Source organism: Erinaceus europaeus, chromosome X, assembly GCF_950295315.1.
Source record: "Erinaceus europaeus chromosome X, mEriEur2.1, whole genome shotgun sequence".
Lineage (NCBI taxonomy): Eukaryota > Metazoa > Chordata > Mammalia > Eulipotyphla > Erinaceidae > Erinaceus > Erinaceus europaeus.
The window spans coordinates 105,320,753-105,347,930 of record NC_080185.1 but is presented as its reverse complement, the minus strand read 5'-3'; the positions used below and the strand labels follow the sequence as shown (position 1 = coordinate 105,347,930).

Below are 27,178 nucleotides of genomic sequence, written 5' to 3'. Positions count from 1 at the left end.
TTCTGAATTATTGGGCTGCCTGAAAAGTCCTGGTGTATTTTCCTATGCTTTTCTGCGCACAAATGTATCATGACTTTCCTGACAGCCCAATATTTAGATCTGTTATTTAATTTCTTTTATGTCAGAATATGTGCTAATTTTGAAGTGTCTCAAATGCTCTGAGCAAGACCATAGCATTCCAGTTCTGGGGACCGAGCAAAGATTTTTCACCAAAGTGCAGCAAGTGGGGAAAAAGGGGCAAGTAAGGAAAGTCTGTTGTGCTGGTAGAGAAACAGTCAGAAGTGGCTTTCTGGGGGGCCTTTTGAAGAGACTGAATGAAGGCATAAAAATATTTTGTTTAGTCATCTCACACCTGTGAGAATGGCTTATAGAAAGAAAGACTGGAAATAACAAGGGCCGTGTGGGTGTGGGGGGAAAGCAACCTGGAGCACTGCTGGTGGGGAAACAAACTGGTCCAGCACCTGTGGGGAATAGTACGGAAATTTTTCAAAGTATTAAAAATAGATCCAGCATATGATTCAGCACTTCCACCCCTAGGTATCTACCTGAAAGAACCACAAAAACACTAATTTGAATAGATAGCTGTACACCTGTATTTCTGCAGACCTTTTCTCAAAAGCCAAGATATGGAAAAAGTCCAAGTGCCCAAAGACAGATTACTGGAGGAAGAAGATATGAAATGTGGAATACTGATACAGTGGAAGACTGTTCAGCTGCAGTATAAGATGAAATAGTTTGGAGCTGGGTGGTGGCACACATGTCTGAACACGTGTGACAATGCGAAAGGAACCAGGTTTGAGCTCCCGGTCCTCACCTGCAGGTGGAAAGTTTTGCGAGTGGTGAAGCAGTGCTGCAGGTATCCCTCTGTCCCTCTTTATATCTCCTCTTTCCCTCTCAATTTCTGGCTGTCTCTATCCAATAAATAAAGATAATTTCAAATTTTTATATAAAAAGATGAAAATAGTTTAAATATTTTAAATTAATTAATTAATTTTGCCTCAAATATTTTCCCTGGACTGTTGAAATAGCTCACTTGGATAGTGCACTGCTTTGTCATGTGCACAACTCAGGTTCGAGCCCAGCTTCTACTGCATCGAAGGGAGTTTTGGTGCCAAGGTTGCTTTTATTTTCTTTCTGCCTTCTCTGTCTCTGTCCTAACAATTTTCCCCTTGTCTTTCCTAGATGCTAACATGGGCACACTAGGGCTGTTGTAAGGATACCTGAGAAGGTTGGGTCCTTTTCTGCTCTTTTGACTCTACCCATAACCACTCAACATTGCTTCAGACAACAGGGATACAGAAAGGCCCATGCTGTCCCAGCTAGCCTCGCTCCAGGAGACTTTACTGTAGGGCAGCCTCCTTTCTCTGGTATCTGTATCTCTGGAGCCCACTTCTAATATCACCCAAGGGGAACTCTTGTCTTTCCTCATTCTTTACAGGTAAGTAGGTGAGGTCTCCTTGAACTTGATATTGGTGTGTGGACACAGGAAACTATCTGATAAGGAAAAGGAAACTGGTGGAAGGAGAAAAGATATTTGTTCAGAGCTTGAACAATGGGTAAGAAGTAGGAAAGCATAATGCGTCCAGTCCTTAGTCAGCAGAAGCACGAAGCACAAGTAGGTGTGAAAGATGAACCATGAGTGTTTACTTGAAGCATGATTGGGGTGGGTTTACATGAGCTGGACTTCGCAATGCAGACACTGAAGATGTCTACCAAGGGGAGTGGCCTTTTCTCAGCAACAATGACAGCTGGATTGAAAGACTGCTCACTTGCAAACACTTGTTTTATAGCCACCACATGCTATGCATAGGTATTATGAGCATATCTACTCAGCACTGGGGATATGGAGCTCATGACTAACTCACAGCCATTAGCAGAGACAGGCAAGCAGTAGGCTCTTTAACAGAAGTTGTGTCAGAGGGTATGGAAAGTACAAAGGAGGGTGCTGAGGCAGCCAGGAGAGACTCCGCCGCTGCAACCTGATAAATGGAATGGAGCCATCCACCGAGGCGAGGCACAGGAAAGGTGTTGGGATATGTGTAAGCTTGATAGAGCTTAGGGAGAACTCCCCCCATCCTTGGATGGAGGTTTGAGAAGATACCCCCTTGTAAGTCTCTCTTGCCAAGGTGAGTAAAAGGGAGAAACCGTCTCTCAGACTTAGTTCTTCCCTTCCAGACTCTCAATCCCACAGAGACCTCACTGCCTCTCTCCATTAACTGCAGGCCACATGGATGCCTGCCTTAAGGTTCATTTACTCAAAGTTCACCTCACCTTCTGATCACAGAGGAGAACACACCTTATCACACACTCCATCATACACCTCAGACCCCAGACAAGAGAAATTCCAAACTATATGGCCTTTGATATCCATCTTCTCTCTGTCTCACCCTACTGCTTTAACCCCTGTTTCTCTCAAATACCTTTGGATAATTAAGTTGCTTGCGTCATGGAGAATAACTGTCTTGTATCTCATCAATTCCTGTCATACCAGCCCCCTATCATAGGGGCAAGCTGACCTTTAAGAAACCTGTAATTTCTGACATGTTTGAAATATGTTCTTTGTCTGAATTCCTATTTAAACCCACGTTCTTCTGCCATTAAATAAGAGTGCCTCCATTCTCCCCGCTTTCTCTTGTCTCTACTTGGCGTCATCTCTTGAACGAGCGAGGGAGAACCGGACAGTTTGCCTTCCTGCTGGACTTCACCACACGGGAGTGCTGGCAGAAAGGCATGTTCACCTGGAAACTCTCAAGCAGGTCACTGTAAGCTTATGATCACTTTGGAAAGGAAACAGAAAAGGGAGAAAGAAATGCTGGTAGATTCAGGCAGGAGGTGACAATGACCATAGGGTGGTAGTGACCTATCTGACAGATATTTTTTAAATCTCTTATGGACCTAAAAGATAGCATTCTGCCCTGCTGCTTTTGGACATATTGACTTATTCGTTAAATCCCCTAATGATTAGCGAGTACCAACTGTTATGCCAGGGAAGGCTCCAGGTGCAAAGAGTATACAATGCATAAAACAGACCAAGTTCATACTTTGATCACACAGTTTAGCTCTAACGAATATACCTTCATCTAAATGATGACTGCTATTACATACGATTATAGAGAAACAAATTTCAAAAGGGAAAGCGCAACACTGGAAGCTAAGAAAATGGAAGGCAGGGGCCGGGTGGTGGTGCACCTGGTTGAGCGCACAAGGACCCAGGTTCGAGTCCCCGGTCCCCACCTGCAGGGGAAAACTTCACGAGCGGTGAAGCAGTGTTACAGGTGTCTCTCTGTCTCTCTATCTCCCTTTCCCTCTTGATTTCTGGCTGTCTCTATCCAATAAATAAATAAAAAGATAATAATTTTTTTTTAAAAAAAGAAAATGTACTGCAGATGAATGGTATTGTACATAGCAGTACCCAAGAGATTATCTTTTTCCCATTAAAACAAATTAAGTGACCCCCATTTGTATGAATATTGATGGATCGTGGAATCTAGGGTTCTGAGTTACCTGTGTCATATGCTACACCTAGTTTGCTTTATACCAGCACATTTATTTAATTTTAGTTCTATAGGGAAGGCACTCACTAAAAACAAATGTGTTTGTTTTTTTGCTGATTTGATTTTCTATTCAATATACTGCTATCATATAAGAAATACGAAAGCATAACCAAATCAGAGATGAACATAAATTTCCTAAGAGCTGAGATGAAAATAATTAAGTGGAAGAGGGATGGCAGGGATTACAAAATACCCTTCAATATCCACTTTTACTTTCACATTATTGGAGCTCTAAAATTAATAAATGCTGTTAGTCTTTCCAAACTGCTTTTCATTCTCACAACTAGAACAACAAAGAACAAGTTATTCAACTGCATGTCAGATAAATTAATACAAAATCATTTTTTCCACTAAAATCTATCCAGTAGGGGCCAGGTGGTGGAGCACCTGGTTAAGCACACACACTAGTTACTATGCTCAGGGACTCCTGTTCGAGCCCCTGTTCCTCACCTGCAACAAGGAAGCTTCATAAGTGGTGAAGCAAGTACTGCATGTGTCTCACTGTCTCTCTCCCTATCCACCTAGCCCAAGAATATGAATTTTTTGTTTTTATTAATTTTTTTATTTGTAAAAACAAACCATTGACTAAACCATAGAATAAGAGAGGTACAACTCCACACAATTGCCACCACCAGAACTCTGTATCCCATCCTCTCCCCTGATAGCTTTCCTATTCTTTAACCCTCTGGGAGTATGGATCCAGGGTCATTGTGGGCTGCAGAAGGTGGAAGGTCTGGCTTCTGTAATTGCTTCCCCGCTGAACATGGGTGTTGATAGGTCGATCCATACTCCCAGCCTGTCTCTCTCTTTCCCTAGTGGAGAAGGGCTCTGTGGAAGCAGAGCTCCAGGACACATTGTTGGTGTTGTCTGTCCAGGGAAGTCTGAATCTTTTAAGGTCTTATCAGAAAAATCAGAGTAATCTCCTTAAAATAAAAGTTCTCAATATATGGTGAATAAAGAAAACTGACTAAGTCTGACTCCCTGTAAACTACCTCTTCCACATACATTCTATTCAAATTATCTTATCTGGAGAAGCATTGCTTTTAAAAAATCAATATTTAAAACTCTCATCCTATGAATATGATAAAATGAAGGTGAACCAGTGTGAAAAACAACCAATCTGATTTTGAATAGGCTACTGCACAGATTTTTTTTTTTTTAATTACCACCGGGGTTATCACTGGGGTGACAAACCACCACTCCTGTTAGCCAGTTTTTCCCCTTCTTCTTTCATTCTGATCCCAGGTTTAATCCCTGGCACTACTATAGGTCAGAGCTGAGCAGTGCTCTGGGGAAAAAAGAGCTATATTCATAGACTATTATGTACTATTATGACAACTGATATCATGATAATATCCACTTAAGTACATGCAAATGATGAACAAATTACTACTTACATAAATGTGTCTAAGTGTCAAGCTACTTAACTCTTATGAAGAAATTCAAGGTCACTGGCTCAATCTAACCCTTGGAAAAGGTTATTAGTATTCAATCAATAAAAATATCATCTCTTAATAGTAATAGATTTATTTCCTTTTTCAAATTAGGAGTATAGCTTAGCATCCTCAAAAATCTATGGGAATGATGTTATATTGATTAACTAATGAACCTTACTTTAGGTGAAAAGGGGATTAAAAAACAATCTCTTCTACTGAGAATTCAAGATCTTCTTCCATCCCCCTTCCTTTCCTTTTTTTCAGAGTTCATTAGATTTCATTAAGACTCATCTAGCATAAGACACTCAACCTTCCCCAACCCCCCCCCCAATTTTAACTCTGATACAGCCCTGAAAACATTTACCCTCAACCTTTAAGACAAAATGTCAGCATAGTTCTGAAGGTAATACTTTATTCACTGTGAAACCCAAGGATCAATAAAACTTAGGCTCATTTGTTTCAATTCTATTTCTTTTAACCTTATGCTTTAGTGGATACACAAAAGTCACCATTATATTGGATAACCCTGTGGCAATTCTAGTCTGGGAGTTTGTGTAGGTTGAAAACAATGAGTCTTTCTCTGGCTTCAACCCCATCCCTGCTAGAAAAATGTGGAGGCCCACATCCAACTGCCAAGTGGTGGATGAAGCAGAAGAAATGTTGTTGCAAGTGGCCGATTTGTCCTCAGGACCCACAAGAGCCTTAACCCATGGGGCACGTTTGAATGTATTTTTCAGAGACCTAACAAGGTATGTAGATTCGGAATTGGGTGAAATGGCTTTAAATCAGGAAAAAAGTAAATAAAATAAAACATAGCACAATGGTGATACAAAACAGCTTTCATGTCAGAGGTCCTGAGACTTCAGGGTCAATCCCAGTACCACCAGAGACCAGAGCTAAGCTGTGTTCTTGTCCAAGAAGGATTCAGAGGACCTAGTGGGGGTTGTATTGTTATATGGGAAACTGGGGAATGTTATGCATGTACCAACTATTGTACTTACTATTGAATGTAAAACATTAATTCCCCAATAAAAAAAAAACACACACACACACACACACAAATAAAAAACCAACCAACCAAAGGAAAAACTCAACAACAATTTGTCACTGATGATTTTTTTTTTGCCTCTAGGGTTATCAGGGTTATCACTGGGGTTCAGTGCCTGCACTTCGAATCCACTGCTTCTGGTGGCCATTTCCCCCCTTTTGTTGCCCTTGTTGTTGTTGTTGTTGTTGTTATTGTTGCCATTGCTGTTGTTGTTGGATAGGACAGAGAGAAATGGAGAGAGGAGGGGAGACAGAGAGGGGGAGAGAAAGATAGACACCTGCAGACCTGCTTTACCGCCTATGAAACGACCCCCCCTGAAGGTGTGGAGCCGGGGGCTCCAACTGGGAATCTTACACCAGTCCTTGTGCTTCACGCTTAACCTGCTGCGCTACCAACTGGCCCCCTTATCACTGATTCTAATCAACAACCCCCTACATTGCTTAATTTTTACTAATTCCTTTAGTTTCTACTTAATGAATATACTTTGGCATACATTGCTGATAATTTTACTATCTTTGTTAACTCACTTAGTGCCATATCAAGATAATTATGATAGGATCTGAATAATCTGATAGGCACCATTTTCAATGAGTGCATGCCATCTATAAAAATGAGGGGTCTCTGGGAGTTGGGTGGTAGCGCAGCAGGTTAAGCGCACGTGGTGCAAAGTGCAAGGACCGGCGTAAAGATCCCAGTTTGAGACCCCAGCTCCCTACCTGCAAGGGAGTCGCTTCACAGGCAGTGAAGCAGGTCTGCAGGTGTCTATCTTTCTCTCCCCCTCTCTGTCTTCCCCTCCTCTCTCCATTTCTCCCTGTCCTATCCAACAACAACAATAACAATAATAATTACAATAATAAAACAAGGGCAACAAAGGGAATAAATAAATACATTTTTTTAAAATGAGGAGTCTCAGGGAATGAGACTTCAAAAAACAAGTGTGTTTTGAAATAGGCCTAGAAGGCAGGTTCTTAGATACATGGAGAAAAAAAATCACCATAAAGATCAAATCTTTTAGAGAAAATAGAAATCTATCTTAGTGTTAGCTTCTACAGCCTCATGCTGGTTAAGGAAGTTTGGCATTTCAGGGCTAAACACACTGTATAAACTTAAGAAATACTGAAGTTTACAAACTAAAACATAACAATGATATGTGGACCAATTTTCAAAACTGTTGAAAATCAATGTGCCCTTAATTTGACTAATTCAGTGAACTCTGTTATTTAATATATACTTGATTGGAGTGGGTTTATACATAGGTATTTCACTTCTGCTTTTATATTTTATATAAAATATTTTATTATTTAATAGTAATCAAATTTCTTTTCATGTAAAATCTCCTTTATCTGCCCTCCTCCCTCCTTTCACCTTAGGATTCCAGAATAAATGAGAGGGGCTTATGCCGAATATTTCTTGTTTAATATTAAAGCACATTTCAAGACAGTTGGCTCTATTATAATTATCTCAAAATTACCATTACATATGTGACTCACCCAGTATGATAACCATAAATGTTTGCATGGGCATTTAATGGAGGGATTTTTTTTTAATTGCCATCAGAGTTCTCTGGGGCTCAGTGCTGGCACTATGAATCCACGGCTCCTGGAGGGAAGGGGATACAGAAAGGGGGAGAGAAATAGACACCTGCAGACCTGCTCCACAGCTCATGAAGCATCGTCCCTGCAGGTGGGGAGTGGGGGGCTCAAACCCAGATCCTTGCACATATGTGTGCCTGAGTGCACCACTGCCCAGCCCCCAATGGAGTGATTTTTCACTATCCCTAATTCTTGCAGTTAAGACTACATTCTCCCAGATGCACCCCCACATCCATCTCCATTTCTCCACACATACATACATAAGTCCTCCTACACTCGAAATGGAATCTTTTTTTTAAATTTAAATTCTTTACTTTGGAAAGAGACAGAGAGAGATTTAGAAGGAAAGGGGAGATAGAGAGGAAGTGAGAGACATATCTGTAGCACTGCTTTACCACTCATGAAGCTTCCTCCCTGCAGTTGGGGGCCGGGGTCCTTTCACAATGTAACCTGTGCTCTCAACCAAGTGTGTCACCACATCTGAGCCCTCAACACAGAGTCTTAACAGGATGATGAGCTGGTTACAGCAGCCAGACCTTCCACCTTCTGCATCCCACAATGCCTTGGGTCCATACTCCCAGAGGGATAAAGAATAGGAAAAGCTATCATGGGAGGGGGTGGGCTATGGAGATTGGGTGGTGGGAATTGTGTGGAGTTGTACCCCTCCTACCTTATGTTTTTGTTCATTAATCCTTTCTTAAATAAAAAATTAAAAAAAGAATAGGAAAGCTATCAGGGGAGGAGATGGGATACGGAGATCTGGTGGTAGGAATTGTGTGGAGTTGTACCCCTCTTATCCTATGGTTTTGTTAATGTCTCCTATTTTTAAATAAATAAAAAAGAAAATAAAATACAAAAAAAAGAAAATGCAGGTACTCTTGGATAAGCAATCAGCTATTCATATCTCATGAGCAGGGTTTGACTTAAAGTAACTGGTCTCCACTCTGGGTGTCCTAGATTTCAGAAGTTCTGTAAAATCCTGGCCTGTAATGAGTATGTCTGACAGGAAATCATGAGGAGAATTTAAAACTTCAACTGTTATTACCAGATACGGTAACAGTTCAACTCACCAGCTACATGCTTTAGTTTGAAACTCCCATCTCAGTGGGAAGGCCAGTGAAGCTCTAGTAAGTCATCCAAAGCAAAAGAAATTGGAGGAGTGTCATTAAAATACCAACAAGAAAACTGGAATGATTAATTGTGACTGTTTTCCCTCAGAGAGATTCCCCAAAATCTAAGCTATCATTCATTTCAAGGTTTCCAAGTGGAACTACGCTCCTGACCAAAGCTAGCAATCATTCTTTCACCAGGCTGTGTGTCTGTTTCTGAAAAGATTTCTTTAAAATAACATTTTATTGGGGCCAAGTGGTGGCGTACCTGGTTAAGCGCTCACACTAGGTTTAAGCTCCTGGTCCCCACATGCAGGGGGAAAGCTTCACAAGTGGTGAAGCAGGGCTATAGGTGTCTGTGTCTCTCCCTCTCTATCTCCCCATCCGTCTCAATTTCTCTTTGTCTCTATCCAGTAAATAGTAATAAAATTATTTATTTTTGGATAGGGACGATAAAAAGGGAGGGGGGAGGGAGAGAGAGAGAAGAGGGAGAAAAAAGAGAAGAGAGAGAAGAGACATGAAACCTTGCTTCACCAAGAATGAATTTTCCTCCCTGCAGGTAGGGACTGAGGGCTTGAACCTGGATCCTTGAGCACTGCAACATGTACACTACCCGTTGTGTCACTGCCTGGCCCCAAGATTTATTCTCCTTATGTCATGTGAGGTGGGGGCAGGACAGAACCCTGCTTTTAGCATACACAATGCTAGGGATGGAACCCAGGGCCTCAGGAGGTCAAGTCCTGTGCTCCAGCTGCTGAGCAATTCCCCAACCACTGCTTCTGTTTTTGAGTCACGTGTTCTGAATGTCTATAAAGGTAAAGGGAATAACGGGTGAGGCACCTATGACTTACAGTTGAAGAACTACTAGTAAATACAAGATGCAGTGAAGCACAGGCACTACAGCTTCACTGTTAAGAAGCGTTTCTCCAACAGCCTTGGACTGGCAGCTGGCCAGAAACTCAAATTGTCCACTCACTCGAGTGCATGAGTGCATGAGCAAGGAACCGGGACTGAGCCCCCGGTGCCCACCTGTAGGGGGAAAGCTTCACAAGCAGTGAAGTAGTGCTGCAGGTATCTATCCCTTCCCACCACCTTATTTCTCTGTCTCTATCAATGGAAGGAAGGAAAGAAAAAAGGAAGGGAGGGAGGGAGGGAGGGAGGGAGGGAGAGAGGGAGGGAGGGAGGAAGGAAGGAAGGAAGGAAGGAAGGAAGGAAGGAAGGAAGGAAGGAAGGAAAAGAGGGAGGAGCAAAGGCTGCCAACAGCAGTGGATGTCTCATGCAAGCACCAGGCCCCAAGTGATAATAACCCTGATGGCATAACCAAACCAAACCAAGCCAACTCCATGGTGTGGTTTATACCCCAGAACACTATCCTCGGGCTGGTGAAATAGATTACTTGGATAGATAGTGCGCTGCTTCGCCATGTGCACACAGTGGGCTTGAACCTGGCCCCCACTTCACTGAAGGAAGCTTCAGTGCTGCAGTCTCTCTGTCTCTGTCTCTCTCCCTCTCCTTCTTGACCAGGACACAAAGCTACATTGTGCCTGAGGCTGAGACCACAGGCCTGCTGGCCTCTTTCTTCTCCCTTATCATGTTTCCCTGCTCCCTATTCCCATCCAGACATCCCCTGAAACCAGAGCAGCTGCAAACCCTGTGTGCCCAGACCTCTGTTTCCAGGTGCCTGGCCCAGGTTTCCAGCCAAGTTGCTAAGCTAACTGACCATTGTCCGGGAACCTCAGAGAAGATGTGTGGGAATGCACAAGGAGCCGCAGGCCAAGAGCCTGCTGGCTTGCAAGGATCAGATGAAACAGCAAAAGACAAACTGGAAATGGCCAAGATACACTCTTTGTGACCATGTTTTTCAAATGAAACTTTCCTACCCACTGTGAAACGCACTGGGGGTTCATTTCACTTAGGACTGTGGGGAGGAAGCCAGCAGATGGCTCACTCAGAGGGATGCACCCTTCACCAGGATCCTGTAGCCTTAGCCACCACATGGGAGCGCCACACAAAGGGGAAGTTTCACAAGCAGTGGAGCACAGCAGCGTTGTCCCTCCCTCTACCCCATTTCTTACTCAGAGTCCACCAGGATGGTGAGAGAGTGCAGGCATCCAGGAATATAGCTCCCCCTCCCCATCATGGAAGCCCTATAGATCCTAGACAAAAACACTGTCAAATTAACATCTAACAAATACATCATGGAGATCACCAAATTGACATTTTAAAAATAACACAAGAAACATCAAAGAGATTTCATATAGAAAAAGGAGGCAAGCACGTAGAAGGGGAAGCCAGCAGGCTTCATCTCCTTGGGCATTAAGAGAACTGAAGAAGAAAAGCTTGAGAAGGGCCCCAGGATGTAGCACACTCAGTAGAGTGTACACATTACGATGCACAAGGACCTGGGTTCAAACCCCTGGTCCCCACCTGAAGGAAGTCAGCTTCATGAGCAGTGCTGTAGGTCTCTCTTTCCCTCTCCCCTATCTCTCACTCTACTTATCCCTGTCTTTTAAGGAAATGAAAGGAAAGGGAAGGGAAGGGAAGGGGAGGGGAGGGGAGGGGAGGGGAGGGGAGGGGATCAAAGGAAAGGGCCCTTGTGAATAGTGGCATGTGCAGGAAGTGAGCCCTAGCAATAACCCTGGTGAAGAAAGGAAGGAAGGGAGGGAGGAAGAGGGGAGAAAGGGGGAAAGGGCAGATAGAGAAAGGAAGGAAGAAAAAGAGAAAAACCTGAGAAACTCTGCCTTGGACAGCTATGGCTGGTAGAAAATTCAAGAGTAAATTCAAACTACTACTTTGGCATGAAAAAAAAATCATCTTACAAAAAAGTTTACTCTTGGACTGGAGAGTTCTCACCAGGTAGAGTGCGTGCCTTGCCATGCAGGCCAGGTCTAAACCCTGGTACCACGTGTGAGGTGCTAAAGCACTGGAGGAAGCTCCTGTGCTCTGTACTGTCTCTTCTCTCACTGAATGAAAAAATGCTCTGGAGTGACGGGATCACATGAGCAAGAAGCCCCAGCTATAAGCTCTACAGGGTGGCGGCGGGGGGAGAGATATTGATCTTCTCAGGTCCCATTAAAACAAAAGGACTGCAACCATTTCATGGACATATATGCTTCCAGAAAGCAGATTTACCGAGAATAGTAGTTCAGTGCCACTTCTTAACTTAATGTACAGTTGTATAAGGCATGATCTTGGTGCCGACGTTAACTGTAATTTTGAAAACTGTAATTGCCAAGCCTGCCAAGAACACAGCAGGAGCTCACTCCTTGGGCTATGAGTTCTTAAACCATTCCTGTGTGCTTACGGTAGGCCAGCCTTATGATTATGAACTAGAAGTCCACTACATAACTATGGTGGACGGCAGGTCGAAGTAATCACATATATTGGCCATGCCTGTGCTTTCCCTCTTTAAGCGAGCGAGTGATTTCAGTTAAACAAACAGTGCTTCCATGTCAGAATGATTTTCTTTAATGGAAAGTGGAACATACATGCATCCTCTCAGGCTGACAAGTCCCTTGGATCCAAGCTGAATAACAGTATTCTCAGGAAAACTAAGATGCCATTAATGTCATTCCCAATACAACTTCTATTCCTGGAATAAATTAAACATCCACACCCTACAATGAGACTGACCTGCTTTCTATATAGGGTTCAACCATATCATTCATTCATCACCGAATGAATTTTTAGATGTTATTGCTGATACCTTCTTGTTCAAGTTTCTGTCTTTTGTTACCTATAACTCCTGAAGAATAGTGATTGTAATTACTACCAGAGGCAAGCAAAGCTTCTGGAGTGAATCCTCGGTTAGCAGGATTGACATAGTAAAGGATCAGCTTTGGATATGGTTGTTTTCCAACAGCAGAAAGGATGTTAGTCTTTGGAGGCATTGTTATCATCTAATTAAATGCTTCTTTGGTAGAACTATGTCAGATGAACTCATTAACTGAACATTGTGATTATCCATGTTCTCCTAAATATCCCATGACCAGATGAGAAGCTGTACAACTCTGATTTGATGCATTAACAATAGTGACCAATTCCAGCTCCTTCTTTAATCATAGTCCATCAAGGGACTACAAACAAAGTCCAAATTAAAAGAAGTTCAACAACAGAAAGAACATGTTCCTCTTCCAACTGCTCAAAAGCCTTTCTTATCTTTACACAGAGTTCACTCAGTAATTATCTTATTTATGAAAGAAAAAGCAGAAGGATATTTCTCTTATTAAATGAATGGCTTTTTTTTTTTTTTTTTTGCTTTGAATGTGGAAAGCATCTCGAAACAGTCAAAAGGAGAGTGTGTTAAATTCCATCAACCCATTTCCTCCCACCCACTGTTTTAAACTGTTTACTTGGTTCCAATGTATACTACACTTACATAAGTTGTTTATGAAGAGCCAAATTAATAGTCTTTGCAATTGTTTTCATTGAAATTTGGAGAGCTGACAAATGAATTAGTAGAAAATGGCAATTCTACATGAATTAGCTTTTAAGTCTTCCTAAGAGGCTGATGCAGAACTTAATAAGAGACTTATTAGGAGAAGTAGGACAACTTAATTCAGATTGATTATAGACTTTGGTGAAGACAGCTGGGGTTCAAATGAAACTGAAAAAGAATTTATATGCACTTCAAAGTATGCTAAGCAGATGTCTGAAACAATTACTCCACACTGCCTTTTCAGAAGTTTCAAAGGCAGGAGGGGAATAACATGGTAAACGAAGGTCCTATCAAAGTGGAGGTAGGAACAGTTAAAACACACAGCACAATCTAAGGATCAGATGCCGTGAGTAAGGACTGTGATTCAATATTGCTGTCCCAAGTAATTTGCTTCTATCGTGATAAACAAAGCAGGAGAAGAGAGCAAATACATGGGACCTAAGTGAAAAGCATTCCTGGCAACACAACTGGCAATTAATTTTTAGACTGAAAACTTTGGCCAAGATTTTCTAGATGACTAATTTCTACTTTAGTTTCTAAGCTCTATTAAAACTAACTCTGGCAATTCCATTTAAAAAAATACACATTCTTCTTTTGCAGTATACGAACCCCACTGTAATATGCCTCCTTACAGATGTATTTCTAGGTGTTAAAGACCAAGTCACATGCTTTTAAGCAACACACATCTCATTCAACACACCTCATGCTTTGAAAGCTAGACAAAACCCTGCATATGCCAGGTGACAGGCATACTGACTTGGGTTTAGAAGGGATTTTTTTTTTTGTTTGACTTTTATTCTCAATCAAAGACTTACTTAATACAGTATTTGTGAAAAGAGCAACAAAAAGAGAGCAATTTGTTTGTAGGTAATAATAAAATATTAGCCAACTTTCTTCTTCCTAGGATAAGCAGTACACTTCACTCATTCTGGAGTGATTTATTTCTTTATACAGTTTTAGGAGAGCTGGTGTATTTTCAGGCTGCCCTGTTTCTGATAGTTCTGACTATCCATGCATCCTCTATTGAAGAAAGGATTTAAAAGTTTCTTAATAAAATCTGCATATAAGGAGAGGATTAAAATTTGACTCACATAAATGATGACTACACTAAAAATGATTAAGTAACAACAAAACAAACAGAGCTAGAATTAAGGAAAGAAAAACACTAGGAGAATATAGAGCTGTGTGAGCAATTGAAAACTCCTTCTTGCTGAAGTGAAGATGAAGTTCTACTATGTTATATCATACCTCATATTAACTGTCAAAAAGCAAAATACTTGGATTTCTCAATGACAAGATCTGAGCTAGGATTCATTTCTTGGACAAGGTTCTCAGATAAACCAAATCATATGGACCAGTGATAGCAAACCTGAATAAGAATATTAATCAGTTTTCTTTTTAAAAATCTGGATGTGTATGTTAAATATAGGTAAATCAGGACAACACACAATAACTTCATCCTAGTCCTGGGTCTACCACAGAAAGCATTACATTATTCACCATTATAATTCCAGAAAAGTCTCATCAAAATATCTCAATGTGAGGATTTCAAAGAAAAACTCACACAACTCTCATCCTTAACAAGAAGAAACATAAGATGAAAGTCTGATTAAAAAATTAAAAGCTTAATCGTGAACTATAATGGTTTTTTTAAAATGTCAAATTCTGAGATAGAATTTCTTAGACAAGGGTGTCAGAGAAATATGTGACAAGGTTGTCACATATAGATGAGGTGAATTTCCATATTCCAAGATGGCAGCACAGGACAATTTCACTATGGAGTGTGAGAAACTGTATTTCAAGCCAGCAGGCAAACTATGGGAATTGGAAAATGTTTGCTTCAAGACTGATGCCTCACTCTCTGTGTGGAGAAACCAGTACAGAATGACATGAAAATAAAACTTGGCAGACTAACTAACAAGATTTTTCTTCATGGAAACTGTTCTTACAAAAATGTTTTCTGTGGGGCCGGGTGGTGGTGCACAGTAGTAAGCACGAGCCCCTGAGACCCCACCTGCGGGGGGCACTTCACAAGCAGGTCTGCAGGTGTCCATCTTTCTCTCTCCCTCTCTATCTCCTCCCTTTCAATTTCTCTCTGTCCTATCCAGTAAAATGAGGGGGAAAATGGCTGCAGGAGCAGTGGATGCATAGTGTCAGCATTGAGCCCCACAGATAACCCTGGAGGCAAAAAAAAATTATGTATACATAGACACAAAAGTCCTTCTACCTAATTAAAATCTGCATATAGTCCACGTGTACAACTCTATGCAGAGTATTTAGTGGTTCAAATCATCCTTATTCCTCATTACCATAAAGAAAGGATGATTTTATGTAGTCATATTAGCAATGGAGTTATTTCTAGTAAAGTGAAAATCATGACTCTGTCCTTAAAATATCTGATAAGTAATATAAATCGTGATTTTCAAAAGTACAGAGGCATTTACAATTTAAGTTTTATCCTAGTGGTTATTCCTTTGGAAGCTATATTTGGAACGTTGAAATTGTCTTCTTCAGTCCATTATCACACTATGCTCCTTTCTCTTGACTCACTTGTGCTGCACTGTGCTGAAGAAGACTGGCCAGCAGCAGTGCCATTCCCTTGGTGACCCAGGGCCTGTTGTTTGATCTGTCCTCAAATTCGAAGTCACATTTGCTAATGACACGATATAATGCTGAGTCCTACAGAAATACACATCCCAGAAATACTTGAATGACGGCTCCCTGAATAAATAGGATCAGAATGGAGGTGGATATGATGAGCAGCTCATGAGAGGTGATGAAAATGAAGTGAGATGGGTCTATAAGATGTTCTTCTGGCTATGTGCCTAGCTGTCAGTCTGGAGGCTCTGAGGCTTAGCTTGCCGAGCAGAAAAATGAGAACAGTAAGTTTAAGTCCTACTCTCCTTTGTTTCAAATACAAGTTTTTTTTAAGTATAATATTTTTTTTAATTTATTCAAGAAAGGATACATTAACAAAACTGTAGGATGGGAGGGGTACAACTCCACACAATTCCCACCACCAGATCTCCATATCCCATCCCCTCCCCTGATAGCTTTCCCATTCTCTATCCAGTGCACTCCCTGTAAACTACCACCAGCAAAGCTTCAGATTGGCAAACTCAGTGTCACTGCGACGCAACAGAGAAAAATGGGTTCTTTCAGGGCAAAAATGAAGAGGAGCTACTCGGGGGGAAGAAATATCTATACGTATGAATCAATGCAACTCATCCATTTAAAAGGGGAATACTTTCACACCAGTAGTTTAGGGTCCAGCGTAATCACATCTGTAATGAACAGTACGTGCATGCCCAGAAAAGTACTGCCGACTGAAGAGGATCTCGGTCTGGGGACGCTACAAGTTGGGGTCACACAAATGCTCTTTGAAAGGAACTTTTCTTGGAGATATGCTCCACTATTCTTGGGAATAATATATTACTGAAAATCTGGCTAATTATGATATGGGAAATGAAGTTGGTCTTAGAATAAACAGCAACAGGTAGGTGCCAATGTTACGATATACACAAGAACCCAGGTTAAAACCCCTATCCCCCACCTGCAGGGGGAAGCTATCTGAGTGGTGAAGCAGGGCTGCAGATGTCTTTCTGTCTCTCTCCCTCTCTACCTTATCCTTCCCTCTCATTTTCTTTCTGTTCTATTGAATTGTAAGGGGAAAAAATGACAGCTGGGAGTAGTGGATTCATCATGCAGGAAGCAAGCCCCAACAATAGCCCTGATGGCAAACAAACAAACAAAACCAACCAACCAAACAAACAAAAACAGGTAAAGCAGGGAAACTGAAGGCAAGGCAGGGTGAGGACTAGGTGACCTTGGAACTACTCTGCTCTTATTTTCTTCGGCTGAATTGTGCTGCCTACATACTCCACCTCAGACTTTATGTAAGACTTCTTTAATTTCTATTCCCTGGACAGTGTTGCTGGCATATCATAAACACGGTACTTTAAATGTTTGGTGAAGGAATCAAGCCGATGTTGGAATAGATGGGAGAAGTTTGACTGCAGGCAGAGGGAAGTCCAGCCTAGAAATTTCAGTTTATCATCTTCCCTGCCACTTTCACCTGGAGCCTTGCGTGATATGAGATTAAGAGAACTGAGCTGAGGTTAGAAACTTGACCGTGCCAATATTCAAAGGGAGGGGAAAATTTCAGAATCTGGAAAAACAGAGGAAGGAAAAAAATATGGACGGCACAGTGTCATCAAAGTCACTGGAGGAGAGACCTTCCAGAAGGTGGTGTTGCCCAGTATGCCAAGGGCAGGGGAGACTCTCACGTGTTTTGAATCAGAGTCTGAGAAGACACGGATTCATTTTGAAACTAGGAGAGCAAACACAGTGCTTTTCAAATTACTGGCTTTCAAAAAGATGTCCCTAGATATGTTTGCTCTTTCTTTGTAACTGGATTTATCAACTGCACCACAAGGGTAATTTAACTGCGGTCTCATTGACAGTATTCAAAACATGTAATGATATCTCCTCATCTCTGTGGCGGCTTGATCCAACCCAAACTGCATTATATGCATTGCCTTCTAGGCAAAGGGCAACATCAACAGCCTCATTTCATAGTACCAGAAGACATCCAAGTCATTTGACTTACTTAGGCAAAAGGTTACAGCCCAGACTCCTGGACTCCTGGTTCTTGATTAAGTGCTGTATTTTCCTTACTTGGATGTAACTACCAGGAAGAAACACACACACACACACACACACACACACACACACACACACACACACACACACGACACTTTAGTAACAATGAAGCAGTTTTAAAATTCCAAATCAGAATTATTTCTTCTTTGCCCTTGAACTTCTTAATATTTCGTTTCGTATTACTGAAGGCAAACACATAATGAGATCACTGTCTTCTCTTGGAGTGAAAAGCATGTTCATGAAGACCTTGGACTTGTGAAAGAGGGACCCCTCTCTCATGTGTCAGGGACCCTGTTTTAAATGTTGTGAGAAGACAACAGTACACTCTGCTTTGAAGCTGTGTCTCCTCTGAGTCCCTCAAAGGGCTATGAAGCAAAAGCAGTATTTGGTACCTTGACTTTTTCGAGGTGATCTTGCAGAGAGTCAATGAGGAGATCGCCCACTGGCTGCCACGATCCCTTGATCACCTCAGCTTGACGAAGCTTGAGGTCCAGCTCATCGGATGCCTCCTGAAGTTCCTGGAGTCTCTCGAGGGCCTCGTCAATCTTCCTCTGCCAGTCAGCAGAGTGCAGGTTCAGCTTCTCCCACTCGCCATTCACCTCTTCAGCCTGCTTCCGCAGGAGTCGTGTGACATTCTGGGCTCGCTCCTCCGGGAGCAGATCTATATGGGTAACAACAGGACTAGGTTTTAGGCCATAATCATTTTTTAAAATTTATTTGTTTGTTTGTTTATTTATTTAGAAAACACATTGTTGAAAAGGTCATACCAGAAGAAATCAAGGGAGTTTAGTTTAATAAGAGTCCAAGCCATTGATTGATGACTTGTTTATATTTGGGCATAGATTCCGGCATATTCGGCATATTCTAGCACCTTGGAGGTCTGCCTTCCAGAGTTAATCTGTTTGACCACAGAACAATCAGATAACCCAAAATTCATCTAGCCTACTGAGTCAAAAAATGTTAGGGTAGGCCCCCCAAAAGCTCTACTTTACTTCAGCCAGGCCCTAATGTGAAAGATAGCTGGTGGTATTTGTAACAACAGAAACCCTTCTCATGAAGCATTTCTTTTGCTAGTTATTTTCTAGACGTTTCAATGACTGACCACTAATCTCTTTCCCTTCCCCTATTTTTTTTCTGTCCTTCCTTCCTTTTTTACTTTTCTCTTCTTTTTTTTTTTTTTTTTTTTGTCACCACCAGGGCTTCATTGCTGTGGGTTAACTAACTATTCTAGAGAGAGAGACAGAGACAGAAAGACAAAGAGCAGAGAGATACCACAGAGTGGAACCTCCCCCAGGGTGGTAGGATCCTAGCTTGGACCTGGCTTGTCTCTATGGCAAAGCTGGCAAACTAAATCCTTTTTGTTTATTTATGAATGCGAAAACAGATTTCTGCATGGGGCTGATGAGTCCGCCTTTTTTTTCCCGCATCTGTTTAATTTGAATCGATTCTACTTAGCCTAGAAAATATGAGAGCTTCCCAGACCCTGGCAGCAAAGGCTGGACAGGTTGTTCTGTCACTGCTGATCCTTCTATCAATATGTTATTACAGTTCCACATTCAATTACCTCTGGGCTCCTGGTAGAGTTTCTCTAGTCCTTCCAAAGGCTGCTCCGTCAGAAATATCCGTACAGTCTCAAGAGTACTCATGATTACAGGTTCTTTCGTTTTCAATTCCCTCTTGAAGGCCTGTGAAATGAGATGAAAAGAAATGCTTATTTGGCTTGTGGCATTCTTCTCAAAATTAATCCTGGGTGCTCAGAAATTGCTTATGAAACTCCCAGGTCAATTCCTATCTACTTTATTTATAAACCAATAGTCATTAAATAATACAGAAGGCTATACAGATCTTTCTGTTAGACAGGAAACCTCTGTGTTTGTACTACTATTCTGGAAAGGATGGGGGAGCTTCTGATATATGGCAATGCCTTCTCATTAAGATAACAATGACTGGACCAAGGAGAAAGTGAGGCAGCATAGTGGTGATATAAAAAGACTTTGATGCCTGAGTTGCCCAAGTCCCAGGCTCAATCCCCAGCACTGCCATAAACCAGAACTGAGTAGGCTCTCCTTATCTCAAAGAAATAAAATTAAAAACATATGAGTGATGTATTTCTATCATCTCACTGGAAAACTCTAATTCTACAATTAAAGCTGTAAGACAAATATATTTTTAAAGAAGCCCTATAAAGACTAACAGATATTTAAGCAGATCCCTGAAGAATGGATATATGGATCTTATTAGGAATAACATATGGATTATATTCATACATGATGTCATTTGGAAGAACTTGGGTTGTACTTAAATACACAACCATTTCCATTTATAGTCAACAGCCAGATCTGCCAACAAATATCTGAAAACAAATAACTTGAAGTACTAAAAGTAAACTATCTAAGAACTAGGTACTTCTGAAAATAACATCCTCTACATCATCCTTTGAGACCTGAGACCTGAGAATGGCAGGCTTATTTTAAGGTACACTGGAGACAGGAATTGTGGGAATAAGTGTCTATGATTAAGTAGACTCAGAATACATATCTTGAGGCCTATCTGGGCTAGTCAACATTTTTAAAATATCTAGTTGGTGATTTTATTCGAAGCAGAGAATTAAAAGAAAAGCAAAATGCACAGGTTCTGCTTTCAAGATGTTTCTGAACTAAAAGGAGAAAACTGACTGCAAACAAAAAATACAATCCACCCAGCTTTTAGGTCCATAATTGTTCAACAATTTGTTTGGCTTTGTATGTTAACTCTCTTTTCAGCCACCAGGTCCCGGATGCCAGCAAGACGCCGACCAGACTTCCCTGGACAGGCAACCCCACCAATGTGTCCTGGAGCTCCACTTCCCCAGAGCCCTTGCCCACTAAGGAAAGAGAGAGGAAGACTGGGAGTATGGATCAACCAGTCAATGCCCATGTTCAACGGGGAAGCAATTACAGAAGCCAGACTTTCCACCTTCTGCAACCCACAATGACCTTGGGTCCATACTCAAAGAGGGATAAAGAATGGGAAAGCTATCAGGGGAGGGGATGGGATACGGAGATCTGGTGATGGGAACTGTGTGGAGTTGTACCCCTCCTATCCTACGGTTTGTTAATGTCTCTTTTTTAAAAATAGGTAAATAAAATTTTAAAAATACAATCCACATAGGATCAGGCCAATGAAGATTGAGAGGCATCTGAAGCCATCGAAGATGGTAACTGGACAAGAATTTGTGATCTCAGAAACAAAGATACAGGGCCTGGGTTGAGTACATGTGTTGCCATGCGCAAGGACCAGGGTTCAACGCCCCCAGTCCCCACCTGTAGAGGGAAAGCTTAAGGAGCAGTGAAGCAGAGCTGAAGGTGTTTCCCTTTCTTTCTCCCTCTCTATCTCCTCTCAGCTTCTCTCTGTCCTATCAAATAAACAAAATTAACAGAGAAATAAATATACTAACTAGAGGATTAAGTACCACAGAACTGCTAATAAACTAGAGAAAACACAGTAGCAGTAATAATTTGCTTGTTGGAGAGGTGAAATATTCACACACCTTTTTTTTTATAATCCTTTCTGAGTTTCAGTAATGTTGTCTACTGAATTTGTCTGCTCTTGTTACTCAGAGAAAAATGCATAGTTTCTCATCTCTGGATTTCAGACGAATCACTGGGGTATAGACAGAGGTACTCCTTGAAGTGTACTGAATGACACATTTCTAAATAAAATCCTAATGGCATTCACTATTGAAATGACTCCTCACTCAGATACTTAGCAAAATGATTTCTCTTCTACAGTTAGTTATATTTCCATCGAGGGAGGCAAGGAGATTGAACCATAACAGAGACAATCTCTTAAGAGGAAGATCAGGGTGCATCCTTGAGGGTGGGGGTGCTATTTCTGCGTGGTGCAAAATCCTTGCACCCTTGCAAACCACAGTGTAGGTGTGTGGATCACCTGCTCTGCTCATACGTCAGCACAGCCCTCCCTGTAATGTTTCATTTGCAATCTCGCTGTGTTTGTACTTGCACACACATATGTGTACCTGCATATACTATTCTTGCATTCCTACATTTTCTGGGGTGTCCAATTTTCCCCACAGCAAGCACATTTTCTCTTTAATTCAGGTAGTGCTGTCTCACAAGAGTGTTGTCTCAGGGGGGACAATTTCACACCTGCTGGGACTTCACCTTAGCACACCTCATTCACCACCAAAGCACTCATCTCCCTCCAAAGCAAGGTATACCCCCTCCCTCCCCACGTTGAGTTTCCCCCTCCTGCCTTTGTAGCCTCTGTGCTGCGGGCATAAGTTAAGGGCTTATTTCTGTTTGACCCTCGGGGTTCCATGCAATGTTTCTTCACTATCACATGAAAGAGATCATCTGTGGTCAAATTTTTATTTTGCATAGTCTCCACACTTGGACTTGACAGGAAGCAACCGGCTCTGGCGTTAGTAATCAGAAAAGTAAGAAGGGGCCCTTTTATGGAACTACCATGTGTCAGTGATTGTAGGAGAGACTAGAAAGACAAAGGTTAAACATCCCCTCATTTTAGGCGCTTTAGTGGTAGAAAAGTCACTGATACAAAAATCACCTTGATTCAGTGTAGGAAACACTGCAGTTTTGCACGATATGGGAGAAGTATGCTGGGTAAGAGGGGCGTTCACAGAGAATTCCAGGGTGCGAGTATGAGTCAGCTAGAAAAGAGCGGGAGGAAAGAAAGAAAACGCAGATGCAAAAGAGAGAAAAAAAAAAAGCAATTGGGACACACAACAGTGTGACATGCACAGTTATCTCAAGAAGGCCTGCACTTCTAGAACAGGGTGCAGTGGAAGCATACACCCAGATGCCCAGAGAGGAGGTAAGCCACGAACTTTCTCTCAACCTGTTTAAGACCTTTTAGTCCATCATCAATGCTCAGCCTCTCTGCACTCCTATCTACTCTGCGAAGATGCCAAGGGATGGTCTTCCAGGTTATGGGACACACTGAAAGGATTCAAGTAGGGAAGAGGCATGGCTGTGTGTGTCTGCCTTCCACAAAGAAACCGCAGGCAAGAACAGAGATGAAATCAGAGAATATAGTTGGGAGGCACCTGCAAGCATTCTGTGAAAGATTATGAAGAACTGAGCCAGAGAAATGGTATCAGAACACAGAGGTAGAAAATGAATGCTCAGTAAGTAGACTTGTGAGGAGTTGGTGATTGACTATAAGTTGGAGATGAGTGGCTCAGAAAGATGTGGTATATACACAATGAAATACTATTCAGCTGTTAAAAAGGCTGAACTCATTTCTTTTGCCTCATCATGGATGGAGCTTGAAGGAATCATGTTAAATGGGATATTCCAGGAAGAGAAAAACAACTGTCTGTAAACCATGACCTCTCCATTAAGTAATATGTGAAAAAGAAAAAGGCCCACCTGCAGGGGGGAAGCTTCACAAGTGGTGGAACAGTGATGCACGGGTCACTTTCCCTCCCTCTTTGCCTCTCAATTTCTCTCTTGTCTCCTCTATCCAAAGGAGCAATGATGACTTCCAGTCTTTTCCTCGAGTAGGTAAGTGAATACTGGGTGTGGTAAAGTACAGAAAAGTGCTTCATGGATTTCTTGGTGCACCCATGAAAAGCACTAGGCCCTGACAACCTTCCTACACCATGACATTAAATCTGCAATTTTCCACTTAGTTAATTTCTCTGATCCAAAGTAACTTCTAGGGTCAAATGGTAAGTTGTCAGGAAGACTGGAGTTGCTATCTCTCTAGGTATTTGCATTTCACAAGACACAAAGTTGAGCCCTTGAATGGATTTCTAGGCTGTAAAACCTGAGACACATGAGTCTAGCTGGCTCTTGGCGAAGCTGGGGCTAGGATTCAGGCCCATGGTATTTCCAAGGATGCCCATTAAGGAAGAGAAAGGGACAACTGCCTCCTTCTCTTTTATGAGTAGGAAAGGAAACCTCTACCCCTGGACTCTTACCTATGGAGTACCCAGCCACTCAGGGAGGAAAATCCTTTGTCAGTGCTCATCTCACCCTAGGACAAAGAGCTAGGGCAAACAGAAGAGAATGATGATAGTAGCTGCCTTAAGGAAATGAAAAAGGTCTACCTCTAACCCAGAGCATCTTGGTGCACCTTCAGGCTGAAATGGGTAACTGTGAGTACTAAAAATCAAACACTACTATGAGGCAGTATTTGTATGGGGAGGAGAGGAAGGGTGTGTGTGTGTGTGTGTGTGTGTGTGTGTGTGTGTGTGTGTGTGTGTGTGTGTTATTCTCAGCTTAGAGAAGCAATAGTCCTTCCAGAAGTAAATCAGTTTTAAAATCTGAGTCAGGGTGGTGGCTCTGCAGTAGCGTGCATGCCTGGAATGTATGTGTGAGGCCTTGGGTTCAATCCCTGGCACCACATGAGAGCAACAAGACAGAACAATGACCAACAGGACTCAGTGGGTGGCATTGGGATGCTTTTCAGTCTTGTGTTTTCTTTCTCTATCACACTCATACTCATGTAGACAAAGGAGGCAGCTAGGTGGTTGAGCACCTGTGAGAGAGCCCGAGTTCAATCTCCTGAAGCACATAAAGCAGAAAAGGACATTTAGCAGTGTTTCTCCTGCTAAGCTGATAGCCATGAAGTGCTTCTGACTGTGCATTTAGGCAAAGGCTAAGATTACATAAGTAGGTAAGATTGCTCTTACAGTGGAACCAGCTGAAGAAAAAATTCTGAAAAATATAAAAACGAAATGGGCAGGGTTCAAGCCCCCTTCCCCTATCCCCACCTGCAGGGGGTGAGAGAAATTCACAAGTGGTAGAGCAGAGCTGTAGGCATCTCTCTTTTTTTTATCTCTCTCTTTCTCTCTCTCCCACCCTCTATCAAAGAAAAAGAAAGAAAAGAAAAAAGAATTTTAAAAAATGCAATGGGTAGAGGAATTCAATCCCATGAAACACTGCAGAGGTGAAATAATAGGAGATAAGGAGAGCAGAACTACTAAAGAGAGAATGAATTTGGGGAGGGAGGACGTGGTCAAGCAGGCATAACCATGACCCACAGAAGTAAGTGAGGGGTAGGCAAACGACTCACCTAGATAGTGCGCCTGTTTTGTTATATGTATGACCCAGGCTTGAGTCTGGTCCCCACGGCACTAAGGAAAGCTGTGGTCTCTTTCCCTCCTTTCATCTCTCTCTTTCTATCTGAAAAAGATAGCTCAAAATGCTGAAGCCCTAGAAATACAGACAGAAACACACACACACACACACACACACACACACACACACACACAAAGAGAGCATGGGGTGGGGGGAGGAGGCGGAAGTAAAGTCAGCACTGAGAAGTGTTCAGTGGACTTCTATGAGCAATTCAACAGAGCGTAGCAGCCTCCAAAGTAGGTTTAGTTGGAGACCAAGTGAGTATTTCAAATTAAAATGATTTGAGTAATACAGGGAGCAAAAGGAAGATAGGACTTCCTATCACAGAGAAACTGGAACATGTGTTGTTTTTAGGACAGGCACGGTTTGCATGTTGACTGAAGACAAATGTTAGTAGGAAGGGTAGGCAGTCATCTTAGTTTTCCCAGGACTGAGGTATTTTAAGGCTTCGATAATCTGGAGGTCAAGATAGTCTCGGGCAAACCAGGACAATCAGCTGCCAGAGCAGAAAGGGACAGAGTGAAGCCTACACTAGAGAAAGCAGAAACAATTGCTGGAGCAAGGACTGCGAAAGGATGTGGGCTCTTGAAAGCCCCATCAGTTAGGAAACCCAACACACTGTGTGATGATGTAATTCCATTGTTGGAACTGAACAGCCCCAAACTCAAGGCTGTGGACCAGCCCTCCATTCTGAGAGACCACTTGTTTGCCCCTAGAGTTGTTGCCAAAGGCTTAGCACCACCACAGCTGCACAGTCCATTTTTTAAAATATGAGTCACTGTGGATTAAAATGAGTCTAAAGAAAAGACAAAGGGAGCTATGTCATTACAAAGACATAAGCACCATTATTTTCACATCATTGCCTGAAATTAAGAAAGGAGAGTGGATGGGAAACAGCTTAAATGAGTGTATCTTTAGAATTTAGGAAGATTGATACACAATTCAAGAAAGAGTAAAATCCCCAGACAAAGGGGGCAACACTTTGTTACAGAAACTGAGAACATCAAGAAAACAGAAGTATGCTATATCATGTGGGAAAGCAAAAGGCTGTTATCTAGGAATAGATGTATATAGCACATTCTATACATGTATATAATATACATATATATATTATTAATTAGCATTACTGGAACCTCACACTGGTACAGTTTTACTGCTCTGGGCTTTTCTGAAACACCACAGTGCTAGTTCTTCTCCTGGTGCTATGCCCCCCCACCATGTGGTACACTGGGGCCTGAACCCAGGCTGTGTGCTTGGCAAGGCAGATGTCCTCCCAGGTGAGCTATCTCTCTAGCCCCTTCCATGGTATATTAAATAAACATTTAAATCCACGTAGGTATGGTTAGATGAAGGATCCCCTTCCACTTATTCCCCTAACCATGTGACTCATTACGCCTAATCTCAGTAACTAGGCACAAGTGAGAAGGAACAGAGAAGAGCCAAGCCATTGACCAGGGAGGCTTTCCCCTGAACCTCCGACTTGTAGGAAAAAAATGTAGGGTGACTATTACCACAGATAGCTTCTCACACTAAACAACGGATGTAAGGCTAGAGAGAGAACTCACTGGGTAGGGTGTGTGCCTTGCCATGCAACAGCCCAGGCACCCCCAGCTGTGGAGCTGGAGGAACCTCCAGTGCCTTGCTGGCTCCCCTTCTCCACACAAAATGGGGCCTGGGGTGGTGAAATTGTGCATGCACAGGACCTCAGATTCACAAGAAAAAAACAGAGTGGCTCAGACCAGTGCACTGATTTCCCCGAAGTACCGCCCTGCACAGGCACTGACTCTACAGAAAAATATGTCTTGCCATGTTCACCTGGAGATGGTGGATGTGAGTTCAGGCCTTTGCTTTGCAAAACACAGGTGTCTTTCAGTCACATAAGGATTCTATGGAGCTACATTTTACCTATGTTTCCATGAAAGCGACAGGGTTAGTGTGCTATTCAAAACAAAACAGGCTAAAGTGGGGGTGTGTGTGTGTTCATTTCCTTTATGTTGGAACAACTGCCCAGAAACATCCTGGGATGCAGACTGCCCATGAGGTCTGGACTAGGCCCAGACTTGGTTGTGTGACTGAAAGTCACTACATCTTCCCAAGTCTCTGGGTCATCCTTTGTAAAACATGGGAGCTTGTGGAACACTTCCACATATAAGTTTGAACATTCGGTTCTAGTATTTCAGTCACCAAGTTTAGATCACTAACTGGCCACAGCCCTGTTATATGGAAGCTTTTT

At 42.2% G+C, this 27,178-nt stretch overlaps 1 protein-coding gene across 8 annotated transcripts in view; it reads right to left on the bottom strand.

Moving 5' to 3' along the window:
* The window catches only part of DMD (dystrophin), a 2,449,111-nt gene that overhangs the window by 373,555 nt on the left and 2,048,378 nt on the right, over positions 1-27,178 (bottom strand). For all 8 annotated transcript variants that reach the window (XM_060182733.1, XM_060182732.1, XM_060182735.1 and 5 more), the window contains 2 exons: positions 19,404-19,524; positions 18,232-18,500 (listed from right to left, as the gene is read on the bottom strand). In XM_060182733.1, coding sequence (XP_060038716.1) covers positions 18,232-18,500; positions 19,404-19,524 — 390 coding nt within the window. The remainder of the gene's footprint in view (positions 1-18,231; positions 18,501-19,403; positions 19,525-27,178) is intronic.